General features: G+C 45.0%; 1 protein-coding gene across 1 annotated transcript in view; it reads right to left on the bottom strand.

Annotated features, from left to right (window-relative positions):
- Adamtsl3 (ADAMTS like 3) overlaps positions 1-15,088 on the bottom strand; it is a 272,928-nt gene that overhangs the window by 105,034 nt on the left and 152,806 nt on the right. Inside the window, 2 exon segments of the mRNA XM_055623245.1 lie at positions 7,776-7,933; positions 13,762-13,836. Of these exon segments, the coding sequence (XP_055479220.1) occupies positions 7,776-7,933; positions 13,762-13,836 (233 nt within the window).

Here is a 15,088-nt window from a genome sequence, read left to right as displayed (position 1 = left end):
CTATTCTATTCTATTCTATTCTATTCTATTCTATTCTATTCTATTCTTTGACATATCTTATTCTATCTATAGCCCCGACTGTCCTGGAACTTATACTATGGTTCAAGTTAGCCTTGAATTCATACTTCCCACTTCCTCTGCCTCTTAGGTAAAAGTCTATGCCCACCAACATCCAAAAGATGCCAAGGGCTGTGAGGAACTACATTATTTTTTCCATAGCCTGTTACTCTCCACCTCTTCAAGAAAACAGTTTATGCTTCTTCCTCAGTCTTCAGACTTCTGGTTCTTTCAGCAAGGTCTTTCCCATCCTATAATCCTGCATCCCATTTCAGGAGAAAATGTAAATTGGACACAAGGAGACACCTCGTGACACCTCTCCATCTGCCTCCATTTGACCTGTTCCTCATGAACTGCTCTGCTTCTTGCTTCCAGAACTCTTCCCACCTGTAGGGGGAAAGAGAAAGCCCCTAGAAATATACCAGGTAACACCAACTGCCCTGTGGGCCCATGAGCGAAACTAGCAAACACTCTATATGCAAATGCTCTTGAAGTGGCCACCTTCCCTATTTCCTAAGTTGCTAGATCTGGCTAACGGGAGTGGTATTGAAGAAGCAGATTGAGAGCTCATGAGATGAACTTTGTGTGATGACGTCTTTTTCTTGTTTTTTTTTTGTTTGTTTGTTTTGTTTTGTTTTTCTGTTGTAACTAGTAGACAAAGTGAATGTTTTTGTCTTAAGAGAAACATTGTAATAAAAAATGCCCTTGAGGCTTTAGTTTCCTGGGATTTCCATACTCCCACAATCCTCTGGACTGCCTCCACTGTACTTCAAACTGAAAACATCAGCACATCAGGGAGAAAATGTTAGCCAGTCTCTCAGATGACCGTGAAATTGAGGAGCTGTTGGGGCTGTGACTCAAAAGGCAATGTCAGCACTGAGAGGTGGAGGAAGAAGGATGAGGAGGTTCAAGGTCAATTATTGCCACACAGTGAGAACAGCTTGGGCTACAGACAGACAGAAAACAGAGTGGAAAAGAAAAGCACACTCCAGATCGCTTGCTCCTTCACTGAAGAAGATCAAATAGGGGGTAATGTAGTGGGCCCACAGGCAGGTGCCAAACCTGGTAGATTGATCCCCAGAACTCACAGGTGAAAGGAGGGTAGAAGGAGAGCACTAACTCATGCAAATTGTCCTAGGGCCTCCCCTCACACCATAGCACACACCTGTGCCCTCTCTCCCTCCACAGACAATAAATAAATTAAAATAAAAAAGAAACTCACGTGATCCCATGAATCTGTTATCATTAAAGTAAAAAGTACAACTCAATAAGAACACAATTATTAAAATCTACTTCACATGTCAAAGAGAGACAATAAAAATGAGCAATTTTTTGTTGTTGTTGTTGTAGACATAAAAAGATTGTTTTAGTAATAAGTAGTGGTAAAAATTCCACGAAGTACACTAGCCTCAATAACGATTTTTAAAAAGTTACCCAGTCCATCTCTTTTCCTCTAACAACAGGTGTGAGGTTAAGGTACCTGGGAAGGGATACAGAAGGAACCTGCAAACACCACAGGAAAGACCTGACCATCAGCGGATCTGGGTGCCTGGGTGCAGTGGGGTCCTTACACACATTATTTTCTAGACATTGTCCAAAGCACCTGATGCTAAGGAGATGCAGGGTCTCTATCTGGGCTCTGCTTGAGACTGAACACCTCGTGGCCTGATGCTTCATTCTGAAGGAGCGTTCCCAGGTTGGTGCTGATGGAGGCTGCCACCCCAATGGCTTCTACATGAGAAATAGGGTCAAAGTCCTTTGCTGCCTTTGGCTCTCCTTGACACCTGCTTGTGTCCGTCCTGTGGAGAGGCCTGCCATCACTGTCTCTCTGCCATCCCCTCCTACCCATCTTCTCTGTCAAACTCCTTCCTACACTCACAGTGGAACAGGGGACAAGCTCTGCACAGCTCACACCTCAGCCTGAACTAGGGATGGTGCGTCCTCACGATTTCACAGAAGAAGGGCTGCCTATGATTGAGTCCTCGTCCTTGCCCTCGAAATATGATGGGGAATAAGTCCATTCAGAAACAGCTCTTTTCATTAAACCTAATTTTCAAAACACAAGTTCAAACTAAGCTAACAACAACAATTATTATTATAAGCTTTAGGGGTCATGGTTCTGTTGGTGCTTCTCCCTGTGTGTTCCTGTTGATCCTGATCACTTGTTCGCCCACCTGAACAAGTAAATTCCCCAGGGGCAGACATTTCCTCTGACATCAGTGACACTCAAGTAACACAGAGAATGATGAAATGTGAGACGTGTCTCGGATCACTGACAGCAGGATATTGCCCTGCTTTTTTAGGGAAACAATGAACTAACTCACTTTGAGCTATTGACTGGGCCACTGTGAAATAATTTCTAAGATCATTTATGGAATGTATTTGAATAGGAAATATTCATAGTTTGTACGTAGCTACGTATCTAGAACAGATTTATTCGACACTTGTGTATTTATTTGTGTATGGCTCTGGCCATCTTACTGGCCCCAGATCCCTTCAGTTGAGACGAATCTCACTGTGTAGCCTTGGCTGTCCTCAAATTGGTGATGACCCTCCTGTCTCAGCTGCCTGAATACAGGCATGAATTAGCATGACCTGGTCCCTCAGTGGGCACATTACAGGAGCATGTGGGGTTCTTCACAAGGCTCTACCTCTGTGATCAGCGGGGATGGGGTTTGGCTTGAGGGGAGTGATGAAATAATTGAAATTCCTTTCCTGTTACCACTGTTTTTGGATTGACCTGTGTCAAGATTCAGTCCTGGGACCGAACGGTGGTAGCTCACACCCTTAACCCCAGCACTTAGGAGGCAGAGGCAGGCAGATCTCTTAGTTTGAGGCCAGTCTGGTCTACAGAGCAAGTTCCAGGACAGCCAGGGCTACAAGAGAAAGCTTGTCTTATAAGAAAGGGGGTTGGGGGGGGGAACAGAAATAGCACTGAAGCCTTAGCCCAAAGAATGTCAGAACGTTATCTGACTCGGAGACAAGATCTCTGCAGATGTTGTGTTGCTGAGATGAGGCTAACAGGCTGGGCCCTAGCCTAATATGCCTGTGTTCTTATGGAAATAGGGGTTGGCTATGGAGGCAGACATGTACAGGAGAAGGATAAGAAGAATTCCTGAGCTATGATAGAGGAGAGGAGACACAAAGCAGGTCTTTCCTCACAGCCCTCAAAGATCCAATCCCACCAAGACCTTGGTTTTGCACATTAGGCCTCCAGAACAATAAGACAGTGCCCTCGCTTGCCAACATTCCACCTGTGCTGTTCTGTAACTGCAGCCTCAGAGGACTGGCCCCAAACCACTCTGCCAACCTCAGCCCTCATCCACACCACCCTGCTCTAAAGCACCTGGGAATATGTGGCTCTAACTACTGTTGCCACCGCATGGTGAGGCCATGGCATGTTCTCTGAGAGAGGGGGAAACAGGCAGTGATCACAGTTCTCTAGACAAGCCAGACTCTGGGTAGACAGCATGCAGGACATCAGAGCCAGGGCACAGAAAACTGAACACAGAGTGCCTGCTTGAAAACAAGGGGGGAAAGAAACCAGAGTAAAAACGACTCTGCCCAAATGACAGGTGGGACAGGGAAATCTTCAGGCCACAAAGAAGATAAACTTTCTTTTTTTCCTCTCCCTGTGTCTCCCAGAGTGGCTTCTACCCCAGAAGCATGACTCTTCATCAAAGTCATTTAACTTGATTTTATGAGGTAATCTCAATGAAATGCAACAGATGCCAGGGTCAGGTAAATTTCCACTGGGTGACCAGTGTGTATAGCTCAGCAGTTCTCAGCCTGTGGGGCCCAACCCCCGTGGGGTCGAACAACCCTTTCTTTCATAGGGTGGACAAAGAGCATCAGAAAACACAGATATTTACATTACAATTTATAACAGCAGCAAGACTACAGTTATGAAGTTGCAACGAAAATGATTTTATGGTTGGGGGCCATCACAACACAAAGAACTGTATTAAAAGGTTGCAGCATTAGGAAGGCTTTGAACCATTGCTCTAGCTCATCAGTCAGCAACTGCCCCAAACAGCAATGACATAGTCAAGAGTATCTACTGCCCCTGGTGGCCAGGTACATATATCGCAGGAGCAAAATCCTCATGCTCCTGGGCAAAACACCCCATGGTCACAGAGATGTGACAAGCAGCCAGCATGAGAAACTGCGTTTAGGAAAACATTTATATAGCGAGAAGCCCACAGAAAGAAGAAAGGCCAAGTTTCCTGAGACAATTCTAGCTAAAGACTAGAAGAGAGAATGTTTCTTTTCTCTTGGTAAAGTATGCATTATACATAAAAATACAGTAGTTTTCAACAGTTCAGTTACTAAAAGCCCCACTTTTATAAAATCTATGACATAAACACTGAAGACAAACCTAGCCCAGTATACACACAACTGTGCTGGCAGTAGCCTGGAGTACTGGGCTCCACTGCCTCAGAGTTCTGTCTTGGGAGGAGCCATCTTTACACCAGATGTTCTTAGTGGAATGAAATGGAAAGAGGTACAGTGAAATGCAGGGGACAGTCATCAGTAGCCCCACGTGGACTCTCACCCCTCCCTCCAAGCAAAGTCCAGGCATTGCTTGATTGTGTGACGGTCCAGGAAGAGATAGATGTAAGCAAAGAGTTATTTTCCTCAGCCATGGACCAGCTGGGCAACACTACCCTGCCCTGAACCAAAAGGGGAGGGGGTAGTAATTGATGGAAAAGACTATTTCCTAGAAACCCCCATTATTTGGACAAGGCCCCAAGTCAGAGAAAAACAACATCAGAGTCAAAAGTCATTCTTACTTCATTTTAAGTGTCTCCAACTTTGCCAGATTCTCCCTCACCAGGCACATCACAGCCACGAGAGAAAGTGGCTGCAGGCATGGAAATGACATTCTGTTTATACACAGTTAGTTGTAGTGTAACACCCTCTTTGATAAATACGTTTTTAAACAACCCAATCTTGAGAGCCCAAAAGCTTTCCAGACATTGAGGCTGAAGTCCGGTGCTGTTTATTCTGTCTGAGAGAGACAGGAGACTAGGGGCTTGCTAAATCAGCACAGAGAGCATGTTGTCAAGTTCAAGTCACAGCCAATTAAGAGGTGAGCGCATATTTGGATAAGAAGGCCGGAAATAACCTTTTTTTATCTCATGCAAGTGATGCGAATACGTAGCGTTACAATTATTTTAAGAATCATTTATTATAAATGAACCTAAGGCCGCTTTCCCAAAACATATGTCCCTTCTGAAACAGTCCACTGTGGTTTCACTTTCTGATTTACTCTTCAGTATTACAGAGGTAAACACTCACATACACACGACTGTATACACATCTCATAGAAACGGTTGGCTGGGAAGACGGCTCAGTTGGTTAGAGTGCCTGTCATGTAAGGACATGATATCTAGTGCCTGCAAGCAAAGCAAAAGCTGGCACACGCTTATGGTCCCAGCCCTGGAGAGGCAGGACAGCAGAATCTCGGGGTTCACAGGGCACATCCTACCCTAGTCAGTGAGCCCTGGGTTGTACGAGAGGCTGTCTTAAAAAGCAAGGTAGACAGCACCTGAGGAGCAACAGCCAAGGTGGACGTCTGGCTTCCACGCACAGGAGCACATGTGTGCCCCCACACACCGAGAATCTTAGTATGTGTGATCATACAGAGAATCCACAGGATCTCTTCAAGCTCTATTCATGCTGACATTATAACAAATATCTTGAAATACTAATCTTTGTGGGCATCTCTCCCATCCAATCATGGTCTCTCGCTCAGCCAGAGCCCTCTATATGGACTTAAGGATTATACAGATTCTCTTAGCAATTAAAAAGAAAGATACCGTGCACGTGCCTGAGAGGGAATCAGAAAGGAGCGCTGCAAGGAAAGCACAGAATTCATGCTGTAATAACACACCAAAGAGGAAAGTATTTGGGCTTGATGCTTTCAGGTCTCACACAGGCTTCACAGAAACCAGGCAGATGACACAGACGCTTGCAGCAGGAGGAATGGCAGTAGACGCCCATTCCTTTAATGCAATGTGGGGGGGGCAATTGAAGATAGTGTGGGCAAACAAGAGAGTGAAGTCAACCTCCTTGGCATAGAGCAAGCCAGCTACTTGCCAAATCTCTTCCACTTTTACAGCAAAAAGTAAAAATAAAAAACAAATTAACAGCTAATGTTTTTATATTTAAACAGTCTCTTCATTTTCCAGCATTGGCCACTGTGTTAGTTTCTGTTCCTACAGCTGCGATAAAGCAGGGACAGAAATTACTTAAGGGAGAAAGCATTTGTCCAGAGTGCTACCTGTCTCGATGGCAAGCCAAGGAGGCCGCAGCTGGTCACAGCACGGTTCACAGGCAGGAAGCAGAGCCGTGTGAATGCACGCTTCTTCCTGCTCAGCTCACTCCACCATGCACACAGTCCCAGATCCCACCAAGGAGTGCTCCCACTGCAGTGGCTAGGTGAGTCCTCCCCCTTCAGTTAATGTAATCAGTATAACCTCACACAGGCAAACCCAGCAGCCTGTCTACAGTCTGTCATCTAACACTAACCAATCACACACTGGCTGGTCACACTGCAGGCTCAAGTTAGACCCGAGGGCTTCAGATCGGTTTGCAGATGATCAAACCTCTGCCATCTGTCCAGTTAGCACAACCAATGTCTCAATAAAACATTCTTTGTCAAATTAATATGCTAAACACAAGTGGTTTTATAAAAAGTTTAGGGGATCTTTTTTGTGATGACTGAAAGGATCTAAAATCATCCAGGAGTCAAGCACTGGGTGAGCAGGTTTCTAGACTAGGCTGAGATAGGAAGAGTCAGCTGGATGTGGGGCCTGATGAGGGAAAGACTTGCTGGCCACCAGTGTTCATCTCTCTTGACTTCCTGACTGTGGCCAGCTACTGCACGTGCCTGCTGCCATGACCCCCCTGCCATGGGGGGTTATACCCTCAAACTGTGAGCCCAATAAAGCCTTCCTTCTTTCTTCCCTTAGGTCTCTTTTGTGGGGGATTTTGTTATTATGACAATCAGAAAAGTAAGGAATATTGTTTTCCTTTAAAAAGGTATAGTTGGCAATCAGGGATTCTTCTAGTAAATTCTGGAGGATTTTTCTGGAAATGGAGGGAAGATTCACTCATCAAATTATCATTTGTCCTTTCATTCCTTGGGTGTTTTCCCCTACACCAGACTGGTTTTAACATGTGTTGCTTTGGAAATAGATTGACCTCTAAACTTCATCCCTCAGTACAAGGAAAGACGGCTCAACTCTACCTAGAGCGAGAAACAAGCTCATGGCTCTGGAAAGACAGGGTCTGAAAGGATGCTAGGGCAGGGCTACTCATCAGATGCAATCTTTATCTTGAATCAGCTGCTGCAGAACAACATACTTGTAGGGCTGAAGACGGGAAGGACAGCCCCTGTCAAAGGAGGCCAAGAGATGACCCTCTGTCTTCTCCTTTTCTTCCCCATGATGGCATGCTTAGCAATTACCCATCCCCACCAAACTCCAGGTGGATTTAAACTGAGCAGGGCACAAGGGGGTGATGAATATAAAAGTCATCTCCCCCTATGAAAACAAAGGTTGGAGTCTGTACCTAGGAGAGAGGAACAATTCTTGGGAACAGCCTGTTCAGATGCAGACATGGATACACACTGTATTAATGCAACCATCGACGGCTTCCTGCACAACACCATTGGTGTGTCTAAACAGGATGCTCAAAGACAGTCCATCTACCTTGAAGATGAAATCAGCCATCAGGGGTCCCGGGATCTTCAAGGTTTGTCTCTCAGCACCTTTTTGAAACTCAATCGTTGTGTTCTCTACAACAAAAATCCCAGGACTGTTGAAGTTGTGCTCTCCTCTGCTTCCTTGAAGTGTCTTTGACTCAATAACTGAAAATTTAAAAATAAAATGTAAATAGGAGATCCATCCTGAAGACATTTGATTGTAAATGGCGTTATTACCAAGTGCGGCATTGGTATGTGTGATCAACAAATCCAGGGCAATGTCCTCAGTTGGTGGGCACTGTCTCAAATTGGCAGAACAGATGTGTGAGGCTTTTAGGTACGAGCAAGGGCTTTTTGGCCCAAATCTACTTGAGTTCTTGGAACCATTTCCACCACAGAATAAAGAGGGAAGTTTTCTTAGTTTATGCTTTCTCACGAGGTACCTTAAGTCACAGAATGGAGAAGCCACGTCTCTTCCTACCCATTCAGAAGAAAGAATCCCAGTTTTGCTTTAAAATATTACTTCTTTTTATGTAAGTTTAAATTCATGGCAACTAGCACAGAGATGGCCTATGTAGTCTTCTCTCATCTTGTCCATGGGTAATGAGTCTACGTCACAATAGCCAAAACCAGTACCTGATGGTATGATGTATGCTATGAACCAGTCACAGTGGCACATGCCTTTAAATCCTAGCACTCATGGAAGCAGAGGCAGGCAGATCTCTGTGAGTTCAAGCCCAGCCTGGTCTACAAAGTGAACTCGCCCCAAGGAACTACTTCTAAAAAGATCCACAACCCCCTTTTTATAATAGCCTTCTCTCTCCCCTACCTCTGGTCAGTGGGTTGGAAGGGAGTCAAGCGTTAAGAACCCTTTGAAATAAAGTAGGTTTTTGAAAAATCTAAACCTAGATGACCCCTTTAGGGATGAATGACCCTTTCTCAGGGTCACCTAAGACCATCAGCAAACACAGATATTTACATTATGATTCATAACAGTATAACAAACTTCATGACAAAATTACAGTTATGAAGTAGCAATTAAAATAATTTTATGGTTGGGGGTCACCACAACATGAGGAACTGTATTAAAGGATCACAGTGGTAGGAAAGTTTGGAGGTTAGGAAAGCACTCTTAGGTGGCTTTTAGGTGGCTGTGGGTGAGGGCTTGCAGCAGATTCATGTGTACAGCATGTACCTGCCTTGTTCAACATGGCTTTCCTTTGGTTGTTAAGACAGTACCATGGTTCTGTTCATGTTCAGCAGTCAGGACTTGGGAGGAAGTTATATTCTCCCAGTTGGTAGAGGTTTCAGCCTGTGACATATTGGCCTTTTGGGTTATTGTTAGTAGAACATTTGGTTTATTATTATTTTGAATGTTTAAAGATTTTTTTTAAGTGTGTGTATGTGTGAGAGAGAGAGAATGTCCACCACATGAGGGCAGTTCCTACAGTAGCCAGAAGAGGGTACTGGATGTATGCCCTAGAGCTGGGCTTACAGGCAGATGTGAGCCACCGAAGTTCACAACCGAACTTCTGCAAAAGCAGAAAGCGCTCTTCAAGGCCGAGCCATCTTCCCAGGCCTTTAACACTTTTGAAATTACATTTACTTCTTTATTGGGATAGGTATACCACTGCACTGTGGTGGCTCTCTTGTCCTACCAGAGAGGTCCTGGGGATTGAACTCAGATACCTAGATTCGACAACAAGTGCCTTTATCTGCTGAGTCACCCCACCAGCTGAGTCAAGCATATTTAACGCCATAGTTTTGCTCTGATTACATTTGCTATAAATCCAAAATAAATTACACTGTTTTTGCAGGGACTTTCTTATTGCCTCCATTTGGAGAGGGATGCATATGTGGAAAATCTGGGGCTGTGTGTTCCTTACAATAATGTGTCTAGAATTAGAACATGCTATAAATTCAGGATCTAAACAGCTCTAGGCAGATTGTAAGATGGACAGTCTATAATTAAATTCCATTCCACAACAAAGGGACTTGAAATTAACTGTACCAAGCATTCTCAGTTTTCAATACTGCAGCCATTTGGAAGGCTATAGTTAATATAGACCTTAAAAGGATGATTTATTACTGCAAAATAAGCTTGATTTCAGAAATAAGCTTTTTATATGAAAATGGTTATATAAAACAAGAAAACAAAACCCCTTCTGTACTGTGAAATTCAGACATGTAAACTAAACCCTTTGCAAGGCAGCCAGTGGAGAAGGGCGGCTTTTAGAAAGGCTTCCAGAGCCGCCTATGAGGCTGTTCAGAAGGGGAAAACTCCAAGTGATAGATCTGTCACTTGGAGAAGTGGGAGCACTTCTGAGCCCTGGGCCCCAGAAGAGTGCCAGTCTCCAGCACAAAGGCTGGCTTCATCCGCCAGCACAGGCTCATGCAGAGGAGGCTTCCCCAGGGCATCAGCCTGGACTTGTTCTGTTTACTGCTTGCTTATTCTGTTTTTATAACTTAAAAAATCTCTTAAAGCTGGACACGGTGGCTGACACTGGCAAACCCAGGCCTCAGGAGACCGAAGTAGGAAGTATAGCACACGTTCAAAGGCAGCCTAGGTTATGTGGTGAGTTCCAGCATCACCTGGACCACACACCTGGACCACAACACCACAATTTTCGAAGACCGTACTTGGGGAACCACCTTCAGTGTCATGAGAGCAACCCATTAAAACGATCTTTTAAACAATTGTTAATAACTAACCGACGTGCCGCAGAACCCAGCCAGTCTGTTTGCCTGCCTTTTCAGTACTGGGTATGAGCCCAAGGTCTCATGCTACTATTGAGCTAACTTTCAGCCCCAATCGCTTATATAAAAGTGTTGTTTTTAATATGCATCCACACTCGGCATTTTTAACACAGGCTAAGATTGCGACATATTTTTTTTTGCCACCCCAAATAATATACTAGCCAGGAAATCATCGGTCTATTTTTTCCATCTCTAGACCTTTCTCTGTCTAGGGACTTCATCGGATGAGTCAAGGGACATGTGGCTTTGGGGAGCTGGCTTCTTTTACTCAGTCAATATTTTCCAGGACCATCCACATCATGCCTGCAATAGAATGCCTTCCCTTTTATCACCAAATGATATTCCACATGTCCTGATTAATTCATTAGTTAATTAATTAATTTGACAATTGATAGATATCTGCACTGTTCTCATTTGAAGGCTAGCAAGAATACAAATGCTATGGATATTCAAGGCCTTGCTTATTTATTATTTATTTGTGTAAATATGTATGAACTGGAGGCGGGGGGGGGGTTGTGACAGAATCTCACATAGCCCAAACTGACTGGCCTGGAAGCTGCAATGAAGACAAGGTCGGCTTTGAATTCTTTTTATAATTTTTATAGTTGATATCTCACAGTTTTATTACTGAGATGGTTCACAGAATTGAATTAGGACGATCTGTGCTAGTTTCTAAGTGTCACATTTTAATTTACCGGGAGGAAGAACTGACCACACGGAGTGCTGAAGATTTTCAGATCGTTTAGAAAACAGATCTCTAAAACGTTTTGATACTTCACTCCAAAGAGGGTCTTGCTCCATTAATGCAAACCATAAGGGGCAAGAGAACGTCCCCTTCAAGAGTTAAGTGTTTGGAGACGGCTCAGCTGGTAAACTTTTGCCACACAAGCATAAAGTCCTGAGCTGGATCCCTGTAGCCACATTTAAAACAGAACAAAACAGACACACAACGAGTGACTACAGTCCTAGAACTGGGGAGGCAGAGATGGGCAGATCTGGGAAGCTTGCTGGCCAGCCAGGTTAGCCAATTGGTGACTCCAGGTTTAGCGAGCCATCTTACCTCAAAGAATAAGGCGGAGAGCGATTAAGGAAGACGCCTGTAGGCAGGGCAATTTTTGGACCACAGGTTTTGCCTGTGGGTTGTCGTTCCCCTCCTTACACTGGTCCTGCTTGGCTAGGAGGTGGTCACTACAGCCTTCATGTCTCTGCTGTCTGGGGTCTCAGCTAGAGTCACACCCATGTCCTCCCAGAAGCCTACCCCGCCACAGGCCTGACAAAGAGATGTCCTCCAGTTTCCCTTCTTGTTCCCAGCCCTCTCGCCTCCCACCCTCGTTTTCCCCACTTCTGAATTCTACCCTCCTCTCCCTCCCCATTCCATCAGTTCCCTCTCTTCATCCACTGTTGTCTATTCTATTTCCTCTTCTGAGTGACATTCTGGCACCCTCCCTTGGGCCCTCCTTGTTACTTATCTCCTTTGGGTCTGTGGATTGTAGTGTGGTTATACTGTACTCTAAGTCTAATACCTGCTTATAAGTGAGCACATACCTCATGTATCTTTCTGGGTCCAGGCTACCTCACTCAGGATGATCTTTTCTAGTTCCATCCATTTGCAGGGATAAAGAGGGAACAAAGATTGAGGGAATGTCCAACCAATAATTGGCCCAACCTGAGACCCACCCTATGGTAGAGAGCCAGCCCCTGGCACTATTAATGATGCTCTGCTATGCTTACAGACAGAAGCCTAACTTGACTGTCATCTGGGAGGCTCCAGCCAACAGTAGATGGGGACAGATGCTGGGACTTTCAGCCAAGCATGGGGCGGAGCCCTGGGGTTCCTGTGAAAGTATTGGGGGAAAGACGGAAGGACCTGTAGACGACAAGAACCTCATAAGAAGACCTACTGAGACAACTAACCCAGACCCATGGGGGCTTACAGAGACTGAGACATCAGCTAAGGAGCATGCACGGCCTGGACGTAGGCCCCCTGCACATATGTGGCCAGTGGGCAGCTCAGTTTTCATTTGAGTTGCTTGGGGAGTGGAGGGTGAGGCTGTTTCTAACATGGACTCTATTGCCTGCTTTTGGATCAGTCCCCCTGGCAGACTGCCTGGCCTGGCCTCAGGGGATGAGGATATGCTCAGTCCTGATGTGAGTTGATGTGCTGGGGAGGGTTGAAATGGGCAGAGGGGGCTCCCATTTTCTGGGGGAAAGAGAGGGGGGAAGGGGGAACGAGGGGAACGAGGGAAGAAGAATTGAGAGGAGAGGAGGGATGGGGCACCCTTGGGCTGTAAATAAATTGAAATAAAACATTTTTAAAAGAAGCCTGATAGTCACCTTTGGATATGTACTCCCACTTTTGTGCACACACTCACTGCACACACACATACACTCACACATATACATACCTGTGAACACACATGTAGACATGGACACACACACTCACACATACAAACAAGCCTTTAAACCCAATAAACTTCTTCAAGCTCAGAGACCGGTCTGAGACCTTCCATCTTCTGGACACAATGAAGGAAGTTTTGCCTGAGGTTACAAAGGCACCGCCGTGAAAGAGAGGAAGAAAACCCGTGACACTTCCAGCTTCTGGACACCCTCAGAGATCAAACACTCTAAGGTAAGAGGTGCCAGCTGACATTGCCAAAGAAACACTGCCATTGCACTTCTGTAGATACTCTCTGTATCCCACAAAGCCTTCACTAGCTCGTGTTGACACCTGGGCTGGAAGCCATGACAAATCAGCAGCAAAGTTTGTCCTTCCAGGTCAAAGGTCATGGATGAGGAATGTTTAATTTGTTTTTTTCTTTTAGCCCCAAGCTTCAGATATCTCCAGAAGATCCTTGAGTCCTTGTACAAATTACTTTACATACAATTTGATTTTCTTACTCATGAACACTTTTAAGTGCAAATTGATGTTCTTTCCACCCTAAAACATAAGTACAGAACAGTTCAGATTGCACACACACACACAAATAATCAAAGAAAAAGAGTGGGAGGGGCTTGAGGGAGAGCATATGAAAGGGGCTGGATGGGAAAAAGGGAGGGGTAAAGTGATGTAATTCCACTTCAATTCAAAGTGTATTTCAAACAGTTCCTAAAGACGTAGGCTGTTTGAGTATCCTGGACAGAAATCCCTACCATGAACAAGGAAAGTGGGTTTTCACTTGTTTGCCTGACGCTCTTTCAGGAAATTCTGTGACATGCTAAGGCGAAATTCTACTTACAGAGCCGGGCAGGTCCTTTCACAGTAATTCTCACACTTCGACTGCCCAAGGGAACAGCAATCACATTTTCTTCCCCTAGAAAAGAAATATGACAAACGTAATGAAAACTCACGTGCTAAAGACCCAGGAGTGTGAGCAGGTGGATTAAAACCTCACAGTTGTACCTGCAGGTGAAGCAAATCCTGACACGAGCTCTCATGGCTCAACTGGGAAGAACCTGTATCAAGTGAAACCGATTGTGAAAGGACACAGAGGCAAGTTCACAGGGACAGTAAGCAGGACTGTCGGGCGTTGGGAGGAAGAGGGATAAGGAGGTGTTGCCAAGTGGGCAGAGAACTTCTGTTTCAGAAGACAAGGGATGTCCCAGGTGATGCTTTTGGTTCCCCCGAACCATACACTTAAAATTGACTGAAACGGTGGTGGTGGACGGTGGGCTTGAGGGATGGCTCAGGGAGTAAAATGTTTGCTTTGCAAGCCTGAGGACCCAGGCTCAATCCTCAGCACCCACATAAAAACACCAGCTGTGGTGGTACATGCTTTTAGTCCCAGAGCTGGGAGGCAGAAATAAGAGGACCCCAGGGGCTCTAGGGAGTATAGCCTAACTGGTGAGCTCTGGCCAATGAGAGACTGCCCCAAAGGAGGTGGATACACTTGAAATTATCTCTGTCCTCCACAGACACATGCATACACACACACACACACTGGTTAAAACAGTAACTCATGAGTCTATATATTTTATCACAATTTTAAAAATACACATGGTATGATCCCTCATTAGAATGCTTCAGGATTTCATTCTCATATGTGTGTAGGTTACAGCAATCCATGCAACACAATATTACATTCACATTTTACACTATATTGTGTGTGAATGGGAAGATGAGCTTGTACACACAGGAGAGTGAGGCAGACAACTGTGTGGTTGCTCGCTACTGAGAGTAACAGCAAGGCACTTCGGTTCCTCCGTCCTTCACGTGTTATGAGGAGCTCCCGTTGAGCCACTGGTGATCCGAGAGAGATGGAGAGAGAACCGGGGAGCAGAGGACACGGGCTCATGCTTTCTGAATGTCCTGTAATAAGATGGGCTTTTTATGTAGTATACAGTATGCTATATACTTTTACTTAAGTTTGAAGCTTAAATTGGAAAGATTGAAGCTGAAATAATTATTAATAGCAAAAAGGGGAGGGCCCAGAGTTTTCTGAGCACCTTAGAAAAACTTAAGCAAACAGTTCCGCTCCAGATGACAGAATGAGTGAGAGGCTGTCAATAACAAGGTCAAGATCAGCATAACTCTAAAACCCTCACACACGTGCACACACACACACA

Source organism: Psammomys obesus, unplaced genomic scaffold (genome assembly GCF_907164565.1).
Source record: "Psammomys obesus unplaced genomic scaffold, mPsaObe1.curated_primary_1811, whole genome shotgun sequence".
Taxonomy (NCBI): domain Eukaryota; kingdom Metazoa; phylum Chordata; class Mammalia; order Rodentia; family Muridae; genus Psammomys; species Psammomys obesus.
The sequence above is the reverse complement of the archived record's forward strand: the minus strand, read 5'-3'. Positions and strand labels throughout refer to the sequence as shown.